At 45.4% G+C, this 24553-nt stretch overlaps 1 protein-coding gene across 4 annotated transcripts in view; it reads left to right on the top strand.

The window, feature by feature from the left end:
* Window positions 1–24553, top strand: part of KIAA0100 (KIAA0100 ortholog) — a 294167-nt gene that overhangs the window by 114347 nt on the left and 155267 nt on the right. For all 4 annotated transcript variants that reach the window (XM_029611003.1, XM_029611004.1, XM_029611005.1 and 1 more), the window contains exons 19-20: window positions 170–288; window positions 22963–23183. In XM_029611003.1, coding sequence (XP_029466863.1) covers window positions 170–288; window positions 22963–23183 — 340 coding nt within the window. The remainder of the gene's footprint in view (window positions 1–169; window positions 289–22962; window positions 23184–24553) is intronic.

The following is a 24553-nucleotide window of genomic DNA, read 5'->3' as shown; positions in this document are numbered from 1 at the left end:
GTACTTTCTCTGTATCCTTAACACTTTCTGAGCCAGGCTGAATGTGGCCATCACCCAGACAGACTCAAAAAAAACAAAACAAAAAACTATTATATAGCAGTAGGTAATTGTGAAAAACTATATAGAGCTCGAGATCCTTCTGTCACTTTCCCATGGTGTTGTCTTGCAGGATCCATATAACACCACCGAGAACCTTCACTGGGAATGGAACAAGCTCAGCTTCAGCTGGAACCCTGGACAATTTGTTTTCAAGGGACACTTAGACATCAATGTCCGCACTGCCTCCAAGTGAGTGGCAAACACTGTTAGATCAGTATGATAGAGCAGGGCTGTTGTGGCCAGTGTGCATCGTGAGAGCAGTGTGGTTGAGAGCGGGGATATTGAGGCTAGGGTGCGTCATGAGAGCAGTGTGGTTGAGAGTGGGGATATGGAGGCTGTTGTGCATTGTGGGAGCAGTGTAGTTGCGAGTGGGACTGTTGAGGTTGGTATGCATCGTGAGAGCAGTGTGGTTGAGAGTGCAAACATTGAGGTCACCATTCATTGAGAGCAGGACCATTGTGACCAGGGTGCGTCATGAAAGCAGTATAGTTGAGAGTGGGGACTTTGAAGTCTGCATGCATCGTGAGAGCAGTATGGCTGAGAGGGGTGCCCCTGTGTCCACCGTGTGCTGATACATGAAGGATTAGAATAGGAAGAGATCATTACAGCTCTTTTTATATACAAACTGAAGAACAGTGAGGTGATTTTGGAGAAATGTAACATTCCATGACCCCTGGGTTTCTGCATGATGTTGAATGTTGTCTGCTGCTTTAAGACCGTGTGGACCTGCTTCATCGAGGTCCTTTCCATAAAAACAGAATGGAAGAAAAGTCTGAGTGACTCAGGCACTGCATTGGGATTTTCATTTTTAGCTCTTTTAAGCATTTTGGGTGGAAGATACGAAGTGGCCCTGGGCCCTGAAAAAAATGAGAAAATAGTTTTCCTGTTCATACCCAGATCAGTCCAGACAAGTGTTTTTACATCCCTACCAGCAGAAGGAAGCAGAGAATAAAAAGCTTTGAGGCAATGCTACATAAATCTTAGAGTGCCACCTGCAGTCCTTCAATATTTCTCTGTCTCCAGCACATGGAAGAGGTGCAAACCTGCAGTCTGACAGAGTAGTTTAAGAAAAAAATAAAATAAAATAGTTGAGAGGATTTTTCAGTCAGAAATCAGCTTGGAGTGTGCCCTGAGGTATTGGGTAACTTCGTGGACCATCCCTCAGGTGGAGTCGGGCGAGCGGGAAGTTGGTAATCCTTGAACTGGCTTTGCCTGCAGCATCCCGAGGGGCCTGATATCCAGGGTTCTGGCTCCCTCTTTCCCTCAAAGGTCTTCTCCACGCTGAAGAAGTGGCCAAGCTGCTGCCGGGTGGCAGTTACTGTGGGGGAGAAGTTTGTGTTTGCGATCCCGACGAAGCCATGGGATCCGGGGCTCATCAGAGGTGGTGACCAGGGCCGTTGCAAGAATTTCTCCAGCGCGCAGGTTTCACACGTGTGCCCACATGGTAGGCCCAATGGTGCCAGCTTCTCAATGTGGCAGAGCCTGTTGGGCCTGCGGCACGGTTTGCTTAATGCGACTGTGCTTTCCAGTGTCTGAGCCTCTGGAGATGAGGGAACATCCGCGGAGGCTGTAGGGAGAATCACTAGATTGGTAGGGCCCATGGCAGATGCTCCTTGGGGGGGGGGGGGGGCTGAGAGCACAGCTGTCTTTGCTGAGACATGTGGCAGGCAGGTAGCAGCACCTGCAGGGTTCGGGGATTCCCCTCCTCCTCTTTCCCTGATGTTGCAGTAATCAGGAGATGATTTTGAAGGTGGGAGGGATCCAGATGGGGATCAAGAGGAACTTTCAGTGGACTTAGGCCTCGTAGAGAAGAAGAACAATTTGGCTAGGTGGGAAGGAGTGGGGAAGCTGGCACTGCCCTTGCGAGAGAGGGATAGTGATACTGAGGATTTACAGGATTCGAGCAATCTGTGAGTAGCAGGAGGTGATCTGGGAGAGGGCCTTGCAATCTGGCTGGCGACCCAGGGATGAGTAAAAATGTGGTTGATCCGGATGAGGTACCGGATTTGGAAGGAGATGACCAGTTGTTCTGGAAGGAAGAGTTGAGATCTCTTATCCCTCGCTTGTTGGAGGAGCTGAGGATCAAGTTTACCCGGGAGGATTCTGATAACGAGCCTGTTCTGGATGGACTCAGAGACCCACAAAAGGCTTTTCCGTTGCCCAAGAAGGTGTAAAAGCTGGTGAACTGGGAGTGGGATTCTCCAGAGGCCAGCTTGAAGGTCAGTAGGGCGATGGTGAAGTTGTACCCACTGACGGAGGAGACCTTGGAGCTCTTGAGGCTGCCGAAGGTGGATGTGGTAGTCTCGGCAGTCACTAAGAAGACAACTATCCCAGTGGCAGGGTCTGCTACGTTGAAGGATGTCCAGAGCCATAAGCTGGATATTCAGTTGAAAAAGTTGTTTGAAGATTCAACCTTGAGTCTCCAGGTGGCAATCTGTGGTAGCCTGATTCAGCGGGTCTATTTGCATTGGGTGCAAAAGGCTAAGGAGAATGAACCCACCTCGATAGACTCCAAACAGGCAGTTCAGTTGGAGGCTGGGTGCCTGTATGGCTGATGTCTTGTATGATTTGGTCCGGACATTGGCCAGGTCTGTGGTCTCCGAGGTAGGAGCAAGGAGTAATTGGTCAGCGGAGGTGTGGTCTATGTTGTAGCTGTGTAATCTCCTTTCAAAGGAAAGCTGTTGTTTGGAGAGGACCTGGAGCAGTTGATGAATCATCTAGGGGAGTCCAAAGGAAATAAGTTGCCTGAGGATAAGAAAAGTGTCAAGAAGACCTTTCTACTGCAATCCCGCTTTTGGGGTATGAGACTGTTTCATTCTGGCAGGAGTGCCACGGTACTGGGGCAGAAGCAAACCTCAGGAAGACAGCAGTCCTTTTGGTGGTCCCGCAGAACTTCCAGGGATGGTTCTGGTCAGGCGACCAGAGGAGGGAAGACTTCATAATGAAGTCAGGCGGTCCCACTCTTTGGTGGAAACTGTAGGAAGGAGATTATCCCTTTTCTATGAGGAGTGGACCAAGATCATATTGGACCAGTAGGTTCTAGAGGTGATAAGAGAAGGCTAAGCCTTAGAATTTTCTTGTCCAATCAAGGAAGTCAAGGGGGACATGTGGAAAAGAGGATTTGCATTCAGACAACAACCAACAAGGATTTAACTTCACAATCGGTGTAAACAAATAAGCGTGGGGGTAGCTTGCTTATTTTGGCGATTACTACCCTAAACCAATTAAGCCAGATACATCACTTTGAATGCATATACAGCATTGCTCTCTGCTTCAACAGCAGGGGGAAATGTGGAAAACAGGATTTACATTCAGACAACATCCATCTGTGCAGTCGGGGTAACTTGCTTGATGCGACTGTTACTACCCTTAACTATTAAGCCTTATGCTCACCTTTGATGCAACTCCAACATTACTCTCTGCATCAATGGCAGGAAACTTGAATCAGTTACCAACAAGGGCCCTGAAATTGGTGATTAGTGAAACAGATACATATGGGAAAATAAGTGTGGGAGCTTGCTGGGCAGACTGGATGGGCTGATTGGTCTTTTTCTGCCGTCATTTCTAGGTTTCTATGAGAGCAGGACTGTTGTGGCCGGCGTGCGACGTGAGAACAGTGTGGTGCAGAGTGGGGACACTGAGGCTGGCATGCGTCGTGAGAGCAGTGTGGTTGAAAGTGGGAACATTGAGGCTGTTGTGCATTGTGGGAGCAGTGTGGTTGAGAGCGGGAGAGGTCTTCATGCTATCATTGTGTGTCCTGAACCAAACAGGAGGCGGTACAGGATACATTGCACTGGCTGCAAAGGCTGGAAGCAATATGTACCTGATCAGCCGCTTGAAAGAGGCAAGGGAAGGTACTCAATTTATTTTGTTGTTCCAAATAAGGAGGGCATGTTTCAGCTCATTCTGGACATCCAGAAATTCAACTCAGCACTGCGGGTACCACGATTTCGGATGGAGATGCTGCGTATGGTGGTCACAGCGGTCCGAAGAGATTTTGGAGTCCTTGGATCTGAAAGAAGCCCCTCTGCATATAGCCATTCGGGAGGACCACCAGAAGTTTCTGCTTTTCATAGTGCTGGGGCAGCATTTCCAATTTCAGGCCCTTCCTTTGGGCTAGCACAGCGCCAAGAACATTCATGAAGGTGATGATGTTGGTGACTGCAGCCCTAAGAAAGGAGAGGATTCTTGTCCACCCTTATCTGGACGAGTGGCTCGTGAGGGTGAAATGCACAGGGGAATATCATCAGGTGGTATGCCAGGTGATGGAAAACTGCAGTCGCTGGGCTGGGTAATAAACTTGTCCAAGAGTCATCTAGTGCCAACCCAATCATGGGAATATCTGGGAGCGCGCTTCGATACCCGGGTGGGCAGAGTCTTTCTTACACCAGAGAGGGTGACAAAGATCCAGACTTAAATAGTGTGTTTTCTGCGTCTGTCAGTTCTTAGGGCATGGGATTACTTGCAGGTTCTGGGCTGTATGGCATCTATGCTAGATTTGGTGCCGTGGGCTTTTGCCCACATGTGGCTTTTTCAGATGGTGCTGTTGTCCTGTTGGAACCCATTGTTGGAGGAGTATCAGCAGCCTTTGCTGCTGCAGGGAGTATCCAGAACTAGTCTCTCATGGTGGCTATCTCACTACAATTTGGAGAATGGATGGAACTGTAAACTTTAGACTGAGTGGTGGTGACCACAGATAGCAGCCTCAGTGGTTAGGGGAGGGGGGTAGTCTGTTGGGGCGGATGGCCCAAGGTCAAGGATCCCCTGCAGAAGCGGCCTGGTCAATCAATCGTTTGTAAACAAGAGCAGTTTTCAGGACTTTGATGATTTTTCTCCATCAAGTCCAGGGATGAGTGGTGAGAGTATTTTCAGACAATGCCACGACAATGGTATATATCGACCTTCAGGATGGGACAAAGAGCCAAGCTGTGTCTCAGGAGCAGTTTGGGTGGAGTGGCATCTGGAGGGCATAGCGGCATCGCATGTGGCTGGAGTGGACAATGTCTAGGCGGACTGTCTCAGCAGACAACGGTTGGATCCAGGGGAATCGGAGTAGTCAGCACAGGCCTTCGACCTCATTTGGAACAGTCCTCAGTTGGATCTGATGGCATCACAAAGTAATGCCAAGATGGTGTGGTTTTTCAGATGCTAGCGATAGGTCATAAAGAACATAAGAACATGCCATACTGGGTCAGACCAAGGGTCCATCAAGCCCAGCATCCTGTTTCCAACAGTGGCCAATCCAGGCCATAATAACCTAGCAAGTACCCAAAAACTAAGTCTATTCCATGTTACTGTTGCTAGTAATAGCAATGGCTATTTTCTGAGTCAACTTAATAGACTTAATGGACTTCTCCTCCAAGAACATATCCAATCCTTTTTTTAAACACAGCTACACTAACTGCACTAACCACATCCTCTGGCAACAAATTCCAGAGTTTAATTGTGCGTTGAGTGAAAAAGAACTTTCTCCGATTAGTTTTAAATGTGCCACATGCTAACTTCAATGAGGGCCCCCTAGTCTTTATATTATCTGAGAGAGTAAATAACCGATTCACATCTACCTTTTCTAGACCTCTCATGATTTTTTTTTTTTTTAATTTGTAAATTTATTTTATTGGGGTATCATTGACAATGGTTACAGTTGTGCCAGTAACAACATAACATGTGTGCAAGAAACAAAAGAATCATAAAGAAGGCAATACAAAAGTCCATGTTGTATCGACCCCATAAGTATAACATAACATATTCACTCCCTCCCCCCACCCACTTCCTTATGATGAATATGCAATAATACATACAATAATAACATCAGTCATACATGCTGTAAGATTGATAAATGATCCTATACGGCTTTATGTTAGTATGTGACATGGAAAAGACCCCTAGCATAGGCTCGATAGGCCTTATTCGGAGCCGGTAGGTTACATGAGAACCTGTTGGTGTAACAATTATTTCCCCCTTCTCATAGTAACAAGACAGAGAAATCTGTACCATATGGATAAATTTACAGTGAGTTATTTGCCAACCATACCTCATAGCACTGTCAAATTTTTGTAAACTTTACAATGGTCTTATGTTTGTGCTGTAATTTTCCCCAGAGTATGCATATTTAGGACTTGCCTCTGTATTTTCTTGAGTGATGGGGTCTGAGGACCCCTCCAATAAAGAGCTAAGGCACACCTGGTCGCTGTCACTACATATTTAATAAAAAGGTTTTGAAATGTCGACCTGTCTGGTATTTCATTATTCAACAGAGCTTGGGAAGGAGTAAGTGAGACCTCATCACCGAGTATGTTAGTCAGCCAGAAAGATATACTTTGCCATACACTCTGTACTTTGGTGCAGTTCCACCACATGTGGAAAAAGGTTCCTCGCTGCTGGCAAAGCTTCCAGCACTGACCTGTATTGTCTGGGTGCATATGGCTCAATTGTGCCGCTGTCACATACCACCTATACAGAAGTTTGTACCCATTTTCTATGTGTTGTGCAGAGATTAACCCATTATTCATACCTTGGGCAATCCTTTTCCAATCCTCAGATGACCAATTCTCCTGTAAATCCCTTTCCCAAGCAACTATATGGGTAGCCTTCAGGGATAGCTCACCTGCTAGGAGCCGGTAAAGTTTTGAAATGTGCTTATTAACTTTGTCTGCACGTATACAAAAAGTTTCAAAAGGAGGGCTACCCAATATGAGATCTCCCATAATCTGCTGTTGTGAAATAAAATGCCTAACCTGCAAGTACTTGAATAAATCTTTATGATCCAAATGAAATCTCTCCTTCAAAGTTGGGAACGGTACAATCCCCCCTGGCTCCCACACGTGTTATCTGGTAGACTCCCTGTTTTTTCCAGTCTTCAAAAGCCTGAGAGTCTACCGTCTAGGGAAAAGAGAGGTGGTGAAAGAGATGCGTGCTTAAAAAGAAAGATCTATGACCTATCAGAAGTGTCCGCCATCTCTCCCACACCTGAAGTGTGACCTTCACAGACTCAGGAATGTCTACAATATGGTGCCAGGTATTACCTTTTTGCCATAGTAAAGCTGTTATAGGTAGTGATCCTAGGATCGCCTGTTCCAACCTCACCCAAGGTTTCTATCTTTTACTGTTGGGCCATTCCACTGCTGCCTTAAGTTGTGTGCTGCCCCTTGATAATAGTGCAAGTTTGGCATCCGTAATCCACCCTGTGATCTTGGTAAGTATAGTTTCTTTTGCTATTCTAGGCAGTTTTGCTTTCCACAAATATTTGAAAAGCCTAATTTGCCATTTGTCCTGGATCTTTTTTGGGATTACAATTGGCAATGTTTGGAAAAGGTATAGGATCCTAGGCATTACGTTCATCTTTATAACAGCCAGCCGACCTATCCAGGATATATGATATCGATCCTATTCTTCCAAATCTTTGTAAATTTTAGCCATTAGGGGAGGATAATTGAGTTGGAACAGATCGCGGTTATTCCCAATATAAATCCCCAAATATTTTATTAAAGGGGTGAGATTTGCGAAGTTGCTCAACTATTTCCTGAGGGACAGAGACATTTAAGAGCTCAGATTTCTCCCAATTAATTTTGAAGCCTGAGATTGTGCTAAATGCAGATATTTCTTCGGTGATAGCCACCAGGGAGTGGATAGGATTAGTAACTAAATAAAATATCGTCCGCAAATAGGGACAACTTAGAGGAAAAGTTGTCAACTTGGATTCCGTGTACCTCATCATTATTTCTGATATGGTGGGTAAAGGGCTCCAGATAGATGGCAAAAAGTAAAGGATAGTGGGCACCCCTGCCGTGTGCCTCTACCCACAGGGAACGGTTGGGAATATCCCCCATTTATTTTTAAGCACGCCGAAGGGGATTCATACAGTTTTTGTATCCAACGAATAAATTTTTCTCTGAATTGAAAGGCTTTCATTGTCTGAAATAGGAAAGGCCAGTGAACATAGTCGCAAGCCTTTTCAGCGTCTATTGCTAATAGTAGCAAGGGTATTTGCTGCGAACTTGCCCATCCCATTAAGTCTGCAATTTTGCGAACATTGTCAGACGCCATTCTGCTAGGTATAAAACCTGATTGATCTAAGTAAATCAGCTCTGGGAGGTAGTTGTTAAGTCTATTCACTAAAATCTTGGCCAGTAGCTTCATATCTAAATTAATTAGCGAGATGAGACGATATGATCTACAGACAGTAGGATCTCGTCCTGGTTTTGCTAACACCCTGACACCTGCGAGATTGGCACCATGGGATAAAGAAATCTGCCCTTGTAAAGAGTTAAAGAGGGTTACCAATAAAGGGGTAAGTGAGCTTGCAAATGTTTTGTAGAAGAGGGCTGTGTATCCATCGAGACCGGGTGAATTCCCATTTTTTAAGTCCTTTATAGCTCAAAGAACCTCGGCCCTGGAGATATCTCTATCCAGGGCCTCATGGGCCTCCCTATGTAAATGTGGCAGAGAGGTGTGTGCTAAATAATTATCTATCGCTGTTGGATTGATGCTAGTATCCGTGGCATATAAATCAGAGTAGAAGCGAATAAATCTTTGGCGTATGTCAGCGTTTGACGTTAACATCTTGCCAGCTTCATCTTTTATTTTTACAACATTATTTTGCATTTGTCGTGCCTTTAGAAGTCTGGCTAATTGTTTTCCTGCTTTGTTTCCACCCGCATAATATGTTTGCTTGGTTAATGTAAGTTTATGTGCTATCTCTGCTGTTTCTACCTCATCTAGATGTGCCCTCAGTTTATCCATTTTGATTAAAATTGTGGGGTCTCCCATACGGAAGTGAACGGGTCCTATCTTTTGGAGGTGTTGTAGAGTCTCCATTTTATCTTTAGTGCATTGTTTTTTTAAGTAAGCCCCTCTGGCTGTACATTTTCCCTGTAGCACCGCTTTGAGATAGTCCCATAGAGTCATGGGAGAGATCCCTTCTTTATCATTATTCTGTAAATAGTCCTTAATATCAGCCTGCAGCTGTAGGCAGAATTCCTGATCTAACAAGCTATCATTGAGCTTCCAGAATTGGGTTCCTTTATCATAAAGCCCAATATCAAATTGTAATGTGAGCAGGCCATGATCTGACCATGTGATCGGGTGTATCTTAGGACCTTTGATCATATTAACACAGCATTTTGTTACTAGAAGGTAATCAATTCTGGAGTAGAAACGATGTGCCCTTGAGTAAAATGTATAGTGTCGGGCAGTAGGGTGCCATATTCTCCAGACATCCAGGAGATTTAAACTGCTGATAAAGTCTTTGAATACTAAGCGGTCCCTCTGAGTGAAGGACGCCGAGATTTGGGAATTATGTAAGTAAGGATTAAATGTGAGATTAAAATCTCCGCCTATGATCAAATTTCCTTCAGCATAGTGATTAAGTAACTGGAGCATCCCCTGTAAAAACACTCCCTGACCTGTGTTAGGTGCATAGATATTGACCAGCGTATGTTTCACGCCCCCTATTGCAATGATAAGAATTATATAGCGGCCCTCAGGGTCCGGATGGCAGGCCACCTCCTCAAATATCAGATCTTTGGCAATCAGGATTCCCACCCCAAGGTATTTATGGGCCAAAGGTCAGGCCGCCCAATACTGTACCGGGTAGGAAGCATGTGTAAGCAGGCGCTCATAACGTTTTTTCAAGTGCGTCTCCTGCACGAAAGCAATAGATGTCTTCCGAGACTGCAATTCAGAAAAGAGACAGTGGCGCTTGAAGGGAGAGTTTAAGCCCTTAACGTTAAGGGTGAGTAGATTAAGCGTTACCATTTAATATTATATAGTGCTGAAACCATGAGCATGCATGAACAGAATAATAGCCAGAAGGAGCATGGCCCTTGGACTCCCGAGGATAGCCGTGATTTTTCAAGTGTACAATACTAGCCAATATAGAAATTTGTGTGACCTGATATGTTGCAAGGAAGTGCTCCCCATCCCTTAATCCCATATTCCCCCCCCCCCCCCCCGCTTTACCAATACCCTCACAACATGGACCTCAACGGCCGTCCACGTCGCGTTAGTAGAGGAGAAAGTTGTCATCTTGGTATATCCCCAACTTGTCAACCAACATTTTATAATAAACGGTTATAAAATAAAGTTCCTGAATTCTCCTGTAAGATAATGCAAATATGAAAGAAAATTAAACAAATCATCCATCCGTGCGACATGGTGCTTCCCGTGCGAAACCCTACTGCAGTACTGTAAAACCTCAGTAGAACATTTAAACCAGTTTAAGAAAGAAAGTTTTTAGAGAATAGATCCCAATTGATCCATCCTCTGCAGTAAAACTGAAGCAAGATAATACCCTTCCAAATGGCTTCAGGTGGATGCCCGGGTTGTTGAAGGGTTCTCTGTATTGCGTCTCAACCTTTTAACTCCCTTATTCACCCTCTGCCATCTGGGGAAATCTTCCCAGCAGCTGTTGGGTTTTGGCACCTCCATAGCGTGTTCAAAGCCAGGGTACCCTGCCGCGTGTAAGACACTCGATGCCTTCATCAAAGTTTTTATGCAATGTGACTCCCTCTTTAGAGAGAAACTCATCCCAAAGGGGAAGAGCCAGCGATATCTGACATTTTCGGACCGCAGGAGGTCAGTAACTGGTTTTAGTTCCTGTCTTTTTCTGATGGTGGTAGGTGAGATATCTGCGAATATCATAATGGCATTTCTCTGCCAATTCCACGAGGCTTGCTTCCGCGCAATCATGGCGATTTTTTCCTTGATAGTGTAATCATGATAGCAGGCAATTATATCTTTAGATTTATTATTGTTTAATCTGGGCCCTAACAGTCTATGGGCTCGGTCGATTTTAATGTCAATACCTGGGTCTGTTGCGGAAGATGGCATTTCTGAGGCCAGGATCATGGCACTGATCTGAAACACCACTGCCGAGCAATCAGCATTTTCAGGCGTCTCCGGTACGCCTCTAAAACATAAGTTGTGCCTTCTGGAGCGATTCTCCAAGTCTTCCATCTTTTCATGTAGCCTTTCTATTTCGAGTTGCGTCACCAATTGTAGTTCTCGGTTCTTTTTAATATCTTCGCTATGGGCATCCACTCTCATCTCCATTTCAAAGATGCGGTGGCCATTTTCAGCAGTGTCACCTTTGAGCTCTTTGATCGAGTGCATGATGTCGTTTGTATTGCTAGTGATTTCTTTCTTGAGGTCAGCAAACCATCTCTTCATTTCAGCTTTTGTTGGTAAGTCTCCTTCTTCCGAAAGCAGATCCTCATCGTTGTCCGTTGTGTCGGACGGTGGCTGCTCCCGTTCGCTATGTCGTCCACGGGAGGGTGGTCTTACCTGCTAATTTTCTTATAGGAGTATTTCCGAAAATCCACTGGTTTGCGTCTCGTGGTCATCAGAGGAATCAACTCTCGCAAGCCGGTGGACAGGATGAAATATAGCCCACGGATAGATTAGATTATGAGGAGATTGGAAATGTAGTTGGAGGAGCCCCTGTTTTAGGCTGCCATCCACCAAGGTGACGTCACTTCCTCCTCTAGACCTCTCATAATTTCAAACACCTCTATCATATCCCCCTCAGCCATCTCTTCTCCAAGCTGAAAAGTCCTAACCTCTTTAGTCTTTTCTCATAGGGGAGCTGTTCCATTCCCCTTATCATTTTGGTTGCCCTTCTCCATCACAACGCTATCCTTTTGTGAGATTCGGCGACCAGAATTGTACACAGTATTCAAGGTGCGGTCTTACCATGGAGCGGTATAGAGGCATTATGACATTTTCCTTCTTATTCACCATTCCCTTTCTAATAATAATTCTAATAATAATTCCCAACATTCTGTTTGCTTTTTTGACTGCCGCAGCACACTGAATCGACTATTTCAATGTGTTGTCCACTATGATGCCTAGATCTCTTTCTTGAGTGGTAGCACCTAATATGGAACCTAACATTGTGTAACTATAGCATGGGTTATTTTTCCCTATATGCATCACCTTGCACTTATCCATATTAAATTTCATCTGCCATTTGGATGCCCAATTTTCCAGTCTCACAAGGTCTTCCTGCAATTTTTCACAATCTTCTTGTGATTTAATGACTGAATAATTGTATCATCTGCAAATTTGATTGCCTCACTCATCATATTTCTTTCCAGATCATTTATAAATATATTGGAAATTAAGGGTCCCCTTTTAACCATGCCGGTAATCGTTTTGCCTTCTTTCCACCTTTCTTAAGGAATGGAATACATCTGCACTGTGCTTCTAGAATGGTATTTTTTAACAATGACCACGCCTCTTGCTCACTTTTTACCTTTGTAGCTGCTCCTTTCAGTTTTTTTCTAACTATTTTTCTCATTTTATCAAAGTTTCCCTTTTGAAAGTTTAGCACGAGAGCCGTGGATTTGCTTACTGTCCCCCTTCCAGTCATTAATTCAAATTTGATCATATTATGATCACTATTGCCAAGCGGCCCCACCACCTTTACCTCTCTCACCAAATCCTGTGTTCCACTGAGAATTAGATCTAAAATTGCTCTCTTTTGTCGGTTCCTGAACCAATTGCTCCATTAAAATGTCATTTATTCTATCCAGGAACTTTATATCTCTAGCATGTACCGATGATACATTTACCCAGTCATTATTGGGGTAATTGAAATCTCCCATTATTACCACTCTACCAATTTGGTTAGCTTCCCTAATTTCTCTTAGCATTTCACTGAGAGTCTCACCATCTTGACCAGGTGGACAGTACTATACTCCTATCACTATAGTCTTCCCCGCCACACAAGGCATTTCTACCCATAAAGATTCAATTTTGCATTTAGTCTCATGCAGGATGTTTATCCTGTTGGAGTCTATGCCATCTTGGACATAAAGCGCTACACCGCCTCCCGGGTGCTCCTCTCTGTCATTGCGATATAGTTTGTACCCCAGTATAGCACTGTCCCATTGGTTTTCCTCCTTCCACCATGTCTCTGAGATGCCAATTAAGTCTGTCATCATTCCCTGCTATACATTCTAATTCTCCCATCTTACTTCTTAGACTCCTGGCATTAGCATACAAACATTTCAAAGTTTGTTTTTTGTTTGTATTTTCATTCTGCTTTTTAACTGATAGGGATAAGTTAGAATTGTTTAGCTCAGGTGAGTTTTTAGTTATAGGCACTTGGACTACTTTTCTTATTATTGGAACCTCACTGTCTGGATGCCCTAATTCTAATGCATCATTAGTATCCTTTGAAGATACCTCTCTCCGAACCATGCGCTGCTGAGCACTGAGAGGAGAGGATCACCTTGCTGGTGGCTGAAAGGAATCAGAAAGTTTTTACTTGGGACATTTTCTTTTTTAAAAGTATTGGGGCGAAGTCAACTATTTGGGAATATTATTTAGTGTGTTTGTGCTTTAATAGTCAGTAAGGCAGCAAATAAACAGAGGTTAGACTGTTTGTATTTTTAAATAGTCAGTCTGTAAGGCAGCTAGTAAGCAGAAGTTAGTGTTTGTATATTAAAAAGAAAAAAGTAGCCAGAAGCTAGAAATAAGGTAGGAGCAGTGTATACCTAAGTAAAAAGGTTGAAAAGTTCAGTTCAGTTACTCACCTTGGAAAGGTGTTAAGATAGTGTGATTTGGTTTGATTAGGTATCAACATTTGTTAATCAAGAGAGCATTGAGTCACTCTGGCTGACTAACTGAAGTTAGACTGTTCTGATCCATATTTTTCCTCTATGGCCATTAATAGGATGCATATTGCGGTGCATACAGAGGTATTCAGGAAGGGTTGTGCTGGTGGCACCAGAGTGGCAGCTCAATCTGTGGTTCATGGATCTGATTTATCTTGCAGTAGATGGACCCCTCAGATTAGTTCATCTGCAGGGGCTGCTGTGGCAAGGACCTGTCTTTTTCTTATCGAGCGGATCACTTTTGTCTAGCGGCTTTGCTTTTGAGAGGAGACATTTTAAGGTTGCAGGGGTACTCTGAACCAATGATTGCCACGTTACTCCAGGCCAGGAGACCGTCCATGTTTATGGCATATGTCAGAGTGTGGAGAGTTTTTGAGGCCTGGTGTATGGAGGAGGGCCTGGACCTATTGAGAGTGGGTATCCCTCATATTTGGCTTTTTACAGCAGGGCTTGCCTAAGGGTCTGGCATTCAACTCTCTTCGTATGCAAGTGGCGGCCTTAGTTCTCAGAGATAAGATACAAGAACGACTTTTGTTGATGCATCTGGACATGGTGCAGTTTTTAACGGGGTCAAGCATTTGTGACCGCCAGTGTACAGAATGTGCCCAGCGTGGAATTTGAATTTGGTTCTTTGAGTTCTCTATGGGCCTTCATTTGAGCTGTTGCAGAGGGCGTCACTGAAGGATCTCACCCTAAAAGTGTCTTTTCTGGTGGCAATTTGTTCAGCCAGACTGATTTCAGAGTTACAGACCTTGTCCTGTAGGGAGCTGTTTCTGAAGATTATGGATGATGGATGACAGGGTATTTTTGCCACTTCCCTTATTTCTTCCCAAGGTGGTATCTTTGTTCTGAAAGAATCTTATAGTGCTTGTCCCTGTTTACATATAAACACACCTTACTCAGTCTGGTCAGAAGCAATTAGTAATCTTTCTTTGTATGTAAAAGGATAGAGTACAGGGAAGGAGAAACAGATGGCTGCTCTGATAGCCACTGTCAGACCTCCTTCAGTTTCCCGCTTCTATATTAGCTGCTTATATACAGTTCTTTATTCTTCCGTTTTACCTTTTCTGGCCCTTTCAATATGCATCATTGGACCTCTGCCAAATTCACCTAACACCCTTCCTAGCATGTCTTGTCCTCCTTATCACTTCTGTATGCATGCCAAGCTCCATGTCTATTCTTATCTGGCCAAACTGTCTTAGGTCATGCCCTCGTTATTCTTCTGTGGTTGCAACTATCTTTCTCTCTTTCACTATCTTGCTTTCTGCACACAAGCTGCTTTCATTGGCCACCCACTTGTAACCACAAGTGTTTTTCCTTTTGCAACTTTTTTCAGTATGTTGCTGGGCAGATGATCATCCCAGGTTTAGATCTTCCCTCTTGAACCTTGGTGAATAGGTGAACAGTCAAGGTTCATAGTAGCGTGCGAGAGAGCTGATGGAAGGGCAGGTAATGGACATAGAAGAGACAGAAGAAAAGACCACAAAATGACAGTAAGAAAGACAATCAATGCTATCTCCCATCCCTAAGAAAAAGCCCAATTAGGGCCTGGCACCATCCATATTGGGAAGGATGATAAAAGGAGCAAAATACACAAGCGGTACAGTTAAACGGCATGCATTTCCATTCCATGTAACATAGGTTGAGTATAAGTTAAAGCAACAGGAGCTGCACATTTAGAGGTAGTCCCAGCATCTTGAGTGGGACAAAGGGATGTAAAAACAGGTAAAAAATTGAACCACTGCTTGTTGAAATAAGGTCATAATACAAAAAACTATTAACTAGAATAATGCAGATACATCCAGCTATAAGGAAATTATCAATACCTGGAATCCCCATCCCTTTATTTGTGCCTACTTTGAAAGGAAGTGGCTTTCGCCATTCTGGTTCAGCTAACCAATCAGAAGGTAAATTGTAATTGTCTTCTAAATGCTGGGTCAAATTAAAAATAGGGGTGTGGTCAGTGATTTCCACATAACATTGATGACCAAAATTGGTCTTCAGTGTATGGCACAGGCCTCTCCCCTAGGCCAGAAGAAGTAAATCCAGGGCCAAATGATGATCCTGAAGGGTCTCAGTGATTTCTCTTAACTGGTGGCGCAATATGCTGGTTTGCAGTCTGGTGGTGGAGTGACCCATACCAAGGATAAGGGCAGAAGCTGCATTAAGACCATCCCTCACAGTATATGTCAAGGGATCCCATGCCACAGCCTCCTCATGGGTAACTCATTTATAGCAGTAAGAAGTATGACCATAGACTTGGGCAAGAAACAAGGGGGCCATGGGAACCCAAGGGGAGGGCATACAATCAGGGAGACCCTGATAAGGTATGTGTAGAATTTGACTAATAGGTCTTGGTCCGAGTAGGATCAGAGATTTCTTTCATCAGTAGGAGTAATGATAAGAGGAATATCATAAGCACCTTGTCTGCAAGGACCGTTCACCTGAACCAGATGGTGAACCTCCCTGCTCTTCTGAATTGGTCTTCGGAAACTCCAGAGTCAAGGGAGCTGCATTTGTTGGATGTTTGCTGGGTTCTGTTGCAGTTTCTGAAGGTCACCAACAGCTTGCAGTGGTCGGATGATGTGTTTGTCTTGTTCGGGGGAGCAAAGAAGGAAAGTAAAGCTTCTAAGGGTCCGATTGCTCATTTGTTGAAGAAGCTATTTTTTCAGCCTATCTTTGCAAGGGACGGAAGATTTCAGAGGGGTTGCGAGCGCACTCCTGGGCTGAGTGTGAGCTGGTGTCACCTTAGGAGATCTAGGGAAGCAATGTGGTCTTCACTGCACACTTTCTTCTGTCATTACCGTTTGGATGTTCGAGCCCTAGGTGAGCCAATGTATGGTGAGAGTGTGTTGAGAATGGGTCTTTGGAATGCCCGCCCAGTGTAGGGGTACTTTGATACATCCCACTTCTCTGGACTGATCTGGGGTACAAACAGGAAAGGAAAATTGGTTCTTTGCTAGTATGTAGCCAGATGGACTCAGGATCAATGGGTTATGCTCCCCTGCCAGCAGATAGAGACGGAGTCAGGTTTCAAAGCTAATGTCACCATAGATACACTCCTGCAGTGACCTCAGCCCTTCAGTATTTCTCCGTTTCCAGCAGATGCGGACATGCTTTCCCTGTGGTGATCGCTGTACCTTTTGGAAGAAGAAATTCTACTTTTAAATTGGAGAAAGGATTGAGCCCCACTCGCCTGTGGTGATACCTAAAGGTCCCTCCCCCAGTTGAGAATTCCTGAGGTGATTTCCGAGATCCCTTAGAGGAGTGCCTTGGTCCAGTAGCTGGTTCCCGGCATGGACTTTGCTGATGAAGCAGCTGAAAGGCAGCGGTGTGCAGGAAGCCAAGCGTGGTGGTGACAGCCAAAGCCCTCTCCCCCCCGCCACTCCAGGAGAGAGGGGGTGCCAGTATGGCCATTTGGCTAGGGCCTACAATGTTCAAGGGGCCTACTTTTGTTGGGCAAAATAAAAAAAAAAAAAAAAAAAAGCTAAATATATCTATTTCTAACATGCATAAATATAAATTTCAATTGTAATTGAAGAATTTACTAACCAAAAAAGCTCATAAAGCCTTCTTAAATAAAAATTATTTGGGAAATTTAGAAAATGATTTCTCTTATTAAATATCACATCAGAACCTTACATAAGGGCCTACTTTTCTTAGCTGGCATGGGCTTAATTCCTGCTCTCTCTGGCCCTGCCCCCCCCCCCCCCCCCCAGCCAGAGATGGTCTGTGTACACAACCAGTAAGCGCTGAGCCCACGTAAGTTTAAAAAAAAAGAAAAAGGATTACCTCCCAATTCAGAGACATTGGAGGGGTTTTGTTAAGACTTCCTCCGGTCTCCTTGCTCGGCACGCCATACAGGCGTTGTTCCCTTGGGTGGAATTCTTTCAAGGGCTTCAAGCCTTTGTACAGGCGCAGTCAGCTACCTCACTTGCCCCTGTCCGGACGGAACCTCAGCCAGTAAGCCCTCCCTCTCCCAGTCCTATCAGCAGACCTTGAGGCATGCATCACTTAACCAAGTATCCCTTTCAGGGACCTGGATGGCATGGATGAAGAAAAGGATACAGATTCCTTGTAAGATGAGGAAATTCTCCCTGGTTTAGAACCGTATCAGACCATGTTACAGTTTTTCCATAGAGAAGAATTGCCAGCCCTGCTTTCCCAGACCCTGGCAATGCTGGGCGTTCCTGGGGCAGACTCTGTGAAGGAACCAAGGAAGAATCCCATTCTGATTTCCCTACAGAAAGCCTCTTGCTACTTTCCAGTACTGGATGCCATCCAAGAGTTGATTGACCTGGAATTAGATGCCCCAGAAGCAAGTTTTAAAAGTGGACAAGTGTTAGAAGCTCTATATCCACTGGATCCGGCAGCGAGAGAACATATGTGTTACCCTAAAGTGGATGCACTGGTCTGTGCCGTCTCTAAGCGAACAACTATCCCAGTAGAAGGAGGCGTGGCCTTAAAGGATGCTCACAATAAGGCGGATGGAGTCCATTCTTAAACAGGCCTTTTACGCAATGGCAATAACCTTACAGATTGCTTCTTGTTGTGCCCTGCTCCTCTCTCGGGAGGTGGATGACTCTGGGGCAAATTCCAAAACAGTTATGGAACCCGCCGTATTTTTGGCTCACGTGGGCTCGGACCTAGTCCGTATCTCGGCCAGAGGAGTGGCCTCAGTAGTGGCAGTCAAAAGACAGCTATGGCTGCGGAATTGGTCAGCAGACGCAACCTCTAAGGCAAATCTCTCAAAGATGCCTTTTAAAGGATCACTCCTCTTCGGAAGCAATTAGAAAAGCTGGCCAGTAAATGGAGCGAATCTCCAGTACCCCGGGTAAAAGAAGATAAGAGATGTTACAGTGCCTCTCACCCATGCGGGATCGATCTAGGGGCTCCCAACGCTTTCATCCCTACAGAAACTCAACATTTCAGAGGTCTCAGTCCTTTGGGAGTCTCAGTCGTTTTGGAGTCGGCAGCCCAAGAGAGGGTCTGGTTCAGGTTTGGCCGAACCCACCCTCGCAAATAGAAGATAGGGGGTCGACTGTCCCTCTTCTATCAATGGTGGGTCGAGATCACATTGGACAAATGGGTACTGGAAGTCAAATGAAAAGGATATGCACTGGAATCTCACACTCCTCAGGACGCATTCATGATATCTCCTTGCCACTCCCAGCACAAGAAGCAGGCAGTGGAGATTACTCTTTTAAGGTTCCTCAGGATGAGGGCTATAATCCCAGGTGTGCCCCAGGAAAATGGGGGACTTTTTCGAGCTATTTCATCATACCCAAGAAGGGAAGGTTCCTTTCACCCCATCCTGACCTCAAGAGTGTCAACAGACATCTACGAGTGACTCATTTCTGCATGGAAACCCAACGCTCTGTGATAATGACCATACAATCAGGAGAGTGTTTAACCTCCCTGGACCTATCCGAGACCTACCTACAAATTCCAGTCTGGCAAGAAAATCAATATTTTCTATGCTTTGCAGTACTGGGTTGCCATTATCAGTTCCAGGCTCTCCCCTTTGGCCTGGCCACCGACCCCAGAACATTTTCTGAGATTATGGTGGTTGTAGCAGCAGCATTGAGAAAAGAGGGAATCCTGGTGCTCCCATACTTGGACGACTGGTTGATCCAGGCAAATTTCATGGAAGAGAGTCAACAGGGTGACCTCCTTGCTTCAGGAACTCCATTGGGTCATAAACCTGACAAAAGCAGTCTCAAACCCTCCCAGTCGTTGGAATATCTGGGAGTCTGGTTCAACACCAAGCAAGACAAGGTCTTCCTCCCGACCACGTGGATAAGGAAGTTGATGTCCCAAGTGCATCTATTGATGAACACGATACGTCCGACAGTGTGGAGCTATCTTCAAGGCCTCAGCTTGATGGCTGCAACCCTGTAAGTTGTGCCATGGATGAGGGCACACATGCGACTACTTCAACGCTCACTGCTGTCATGTTGGATCCTGCTGTCTCAAGACTATTCGATTCGCCTCCACTTACTGATGAAGTATGCTCTCGGCTCCAGTGGTGGCTGCAGGAAGCTCATCTGGGCAGGAGTATACTCCTGTACCCTCCGAACTGGCTGGTCCTCAGGACAGATGCAAACTTCCAGGGCTGGGGAGCTCACTGTCAGGAACTGACAGCCCAGGGGCATTGGACCAAGGAAGAGGCTCTCTGGAACATAAACCTCCTGAAGCCCGGGCAGTCAGATTGGCATGTCTACAACTCAGCCACATACTCCAGGGTCAAGCAGTCCATGTAATGTCAAACAATAGCAAGAGCTGTAGCCTATATCAACCACTAGGGTAGAACCAAGAACCAGCAATTGTTGCAAGAGATAGATCTCCTTATGGAATGGGCGGAAATACATTTACAGATGATCTCAGTCTCCCACATCGCAGGAAAAGACAACATCAGAGCAGACTTTCTAAGCAGGGAGAGTCTGAATCCAGGAGAATGGGCGTTGTCAGCCAAAGCCTTTTAGCTGGTAGTAGATTGCTAGGGTCTCCTGTCCATCTATCTGCTGGCCACATCTCAGAATGTGAAGGTTATTTATTTATTTTTTTAAAACAGTTTTATATACTGATGACTAGAAAAAAATCCATCTCAACGGTTTACAACAATTCAAACTGATAGAAACCAAAGAAAGAGAAAACATGAAATTACATCTTGTCATATTATAAAATATTAAAATTATTGTCATATTAATTGTCATTTTATAAAATATAAAATCAGGTTCCCTGATTCTTTAGTCACAGAAGTGATCAGTTGATCCTGGGGATTGATGCTCTTGTTCAGACCTGGCCCGAAGAAGAGCTGCTGTATGCCTTTCCTTCGTGGCCCCTGCTGGACAGGGTCATTTGCAGAATCAAGTGCCACAGGAGATTAGTCCTACTAGTAGCTCCAGATTGGCCCAAGCATCCGTGGTATGCAGACATGCGGAGACTCCTGGTGGAGACCTCCCTGTACCTCCCACCACACAGGGACCTACTACAGCAGGGACTGGTCCTTTACGAGGATCTGACTCTATTTTGTCTTACATTCTGGCCCTTGAGAGGGCTTGCCTGATGAAGCGAGGATATTCGACAGCAGTAATTGCCACCTTACTCTGTATGCGGAAGTTCTCTATGTCTCTAGCGTATGTGCGGGTCTGGAGAATATTTGAGGCCTGGAGCGAGGACCATGATGTTTCCCCTTGGACAGTCAAAATCCCACTAATTCTGAAACTTTTCCAGGATGGCTTGAATAAATGTTTGACCCTTAGCTCTTTGAAGGTTCAGGTAGCAGCTCTTCCTGTTTCAGGTGCGAGGTGAATGGAACCCACCTGTCGGCTCATCTGGACGTGGCCCCTTGGGCCACCCCTATGGTGGCAGGTTCCCTTGTAGTATCTTAATCTAGTATTGGAGTTTTTGACAGGGCCCTCCTCTCGAGCGCTGCACAGTCTTTCCTTGCATTTATTAACCCTGAAAACGGTGTTCCTAGTGGCTATATTATTGGCACGTCGTATCTCTGAACTACAGGCATTGTTGTGTCGGAAACCATTCCTCCAGATGACTCCAGGAGCATTCAATACCGTTCCATCCTTGCCCAAGGTTATCTAGGAGTTTCATTTGAATCAGTCCATTTCGTTACCATACCTAGATAAGTGCCATTTGAATGTCAGTATGGTTTTGGTGCAGTATCTGGAAGTTTCAGAACGTGTCCGAAAGACAGACTTCCTGTTTGACCTTCACAGTGGAAGGAAGCAGGGCAGACCAGCTTTGCGGGATACCATAGCTTGCTGGATTAAGGAGGTGGTCACAGGAGCCTATGTGGAGGCAGGGAAAGCAGTTACCCTTCGGATTAAAGTTCATTCCACTAGGGCTCAGGCAGTCTCATGGGTGGAAGCTAGACTGCTGTCTACCATCGACATCTGCCAAGCAGCGATGTGGTCCTCCTTGCACACCTTCTCCATATTCTATCACCTGGACGTTCAGGCCCGAGAGGATGCAACCTTTGCAAGGCTGGTGTTAACTGCACTACGGGCAGCCTCCCCCCTGATTGGGAGTAGCTTTTGTACACCCCATTGGTCCTGAGTCCATCTGGCTACACGCTAGGAAATGGAGAAATTACTTACCTAATAATTTTTGTTTTCCTTATTGAAGACAGATGGACTCAGCATCCCGCCCATGGCTGCCCAAGAACAGTGCCAAGGATTCACCTGTGGAGTGGATATCGATTCCAAGAGATTACGGGTAAGATGACATCCAGTCCTTAGATTAGGGCATCTTTTTTTCTTGCTGGGTTTCATTGTTTGATTGGTTGAGTAAAGTTATGGGTATCCATTTTTAATCATATTTTAAATTGTTTTTTGGTTTGTTTTTTTTTGATAGCATGTCCACAGTGGCTTTTGAAGAGAATTCTGAAGGGCTGAGGTTACTGCAGGGGGGTGTATCTAGGGTGACATCAGCTTTGGAACCTGAATCTGTCTCCATCTGCTGGCAGAGGAGCATAACTCATTGTCCTGAGTCTGTCTACACTAAGGAAAACAAAATTTTCAGGTAAGTAATTTCTCTTTTACCTGCTAATATTAGTTCCTGGATAGATCAGTCCAGAGACCCAGCCCCTTATCTGCGAAAAACCATTCTAATTGCATGGACAAATTTGTATCAGATTTCAGTATGTATATATTCAGAGCCTATGGCAGGGCTTCCCAAACCTGTCCTGGGGACTCCACAGCCAGTCGAGTTTTCAGGTTATCCACAATGAATATGCATGAGATATTTGCATATACTGTTTCCATGATATGCAAATTGATCTCTTGCATATTCGTTGTGGATATCCTGAAAACCCGACTGGCTGTGGGGTCCCCAGAACAGGTTTGGGAAGCCCTGCTTATAGGGTGAACAGGTTTGGTTGTTTTCCTTCGTGTTGGTGTGGGACTCCAAATCAGGGGGCTCCAACCCTAGTTTTGATGTTTGACCTGATAAAGAGGGGGAAAGTTTGATTTTAAATTTAATTTGGCTTGGGAACAGGTCAATACTGAGGGGACTGCAGGTGGCATTCTCAGATAATTAGCAGTGCCTCAAAGTTTTTGTTCTCTGCCTCCATCTGCTGGTAGGGATGCAAAACCCACTTGTCTGGGCTGATCTGTGGTACTTCAGGAACAAAAATTAGCAGGTAAGAATCAATTTTCCTTCATTTAAATTAAGAGTTTGTTTTATGGTAAATTAATAAAATAACTGTAAATGTCTTCCATACTAGGTATGATGACTGCTGTTTTCTGCACCTGCCTGATCTCTGCATGACCTTTGACCTGCAGTGGCTTTGCCATGGTAATCCCCATGACCACCATGGTGTGGTGTTGTACTCCCCAGAGTTCTTATCTGAATTCTTATCAAGTCTGCACCATGACTCATACCGGGCATTTCGCTCTGAGAACCTGAACCTGTCCATCAGCATGAACCTGACGCGGGCCGGCTCTGGTGAGTTCTCTGTAAAACTTCTTCATGGGAAGACGCTTCTGCTCTGCAGAGTGTGCTATAAGTGGCTAGCACGGCTCTCCCTGCTGCTTGCCATCTTCTAGAAAACTGTTGCTGTCAGAATTTTGCATTTCTTAGGAAATCAGCCTGCTGAGGTAGGAGTGTGTGATGCTGTCTGGTTCCAGCAGGTTCTTCATGCCCCCGTCATGTTCCTCTGCTTATTTTTGTCCCTTGCAATGATCACTGGGATGAATCCATAGAAATGTAAGCAGTGGCTGAAATGCCAGTTCCCTGTGCGTACCCAGATCAGTCCAGACTCCTGGGTTTTGCCTTCCTTCCAGCAGATGGAGACAGAGAAAGTTTCACTGACACCGTATAGAAACCAGTTTTTCTCCCAGGACAAGCAGAATGGTAGTCCTCACATGTGGGTGACGTCACTGGACAGAGTCCTATCACGGAAAACGTTTCTGTCAAAATTTGTAGAACTTTTGACTGGCACACTGAGCATGCCCAGCATGCCATAATCTCTGTAACCACAGGGGTCTCCCTTCAGTCTCTTTTTTTTCCACGTTGCAGTTTGCCTCGTGGTTAGGAGCTCTGTGAGAACTCTCTCACAAAATTTTCCTCACGGAAAAAACTTGAAGATTACTTCATTAAAAAGTTCCCTCATAGGGGTCTCCCATTGCGATATTGTTTTCATTGCTCGGTGAGTAAAGATTCACCGACTCCGATTGGTTACTGCCCCCACCTTTTTTCGGTGTCCGCAGGCCATCGATCGTTTTTGAGCCTCAACGTCTGCCATCATGGCAACAGGTTTCAGAAAATGTCCGGAGTGCCCCCGTACCATGTCGATTACCGACCCACATGATGTCTGTTTGTTGTGCCTTGGCTCATCACACGACATTTCTCACTGCCCAAGTTGTGCCCAGATGACTCCGAAGGGTAGGCGGGCTCGCCTCACAAGATGGAGACCCTGTTTAAAATCAAGCTGACTCCATCGATGTCCATCCAATCGTCACCGGTAGGAGCTTCGAAGAAACTGGTCATCAAACCTCGCCGGGAGCACCAGGGCAGTGGTGAGCGTCGCCGACTCCATCTAAGGCATCCGTATCGTCTTCCTCTGTGCCGGAGAAAGACTGGACTGAGCACCGAGGGAAGCACCAATACCAACGCGAGTCTACTCCCGGTGCCAGCACAGACACCACATTGGCCTCGATGGCTATCGAGCCGATTGTGAAGAGGACACAGGTAGAGGAGCCTTTAACCCCCTCTCCACCTGAGAAACCAAGGCGATCCCCCACCGATATCAGTGCCGGGTACTGAGCCCCCACAAGTTCCTGTGGAAGTGCCAGTAGCGCCTAGCCTGCCCCCCC

This window comes from Rhinatrema bivittatum, chromosome 8 (assembly GCF_901001135.1).
Source record: "Rhinatrema bivittatum chromosome 8, aRhiBiv1.1, whole genome shotgun sequence".
NCBI lineage: Eukaryota > Metazoa > Chordata > Amphibia > Gymnophiona > Rhinatrematidae > Rhinatrema > Rhinatrema bivittatum.
The sequence above is the reverse complement of the archived record's forward strand: the minus strand, read 5'-3'. Positions and strand labels throughout refer to the sequence as shown.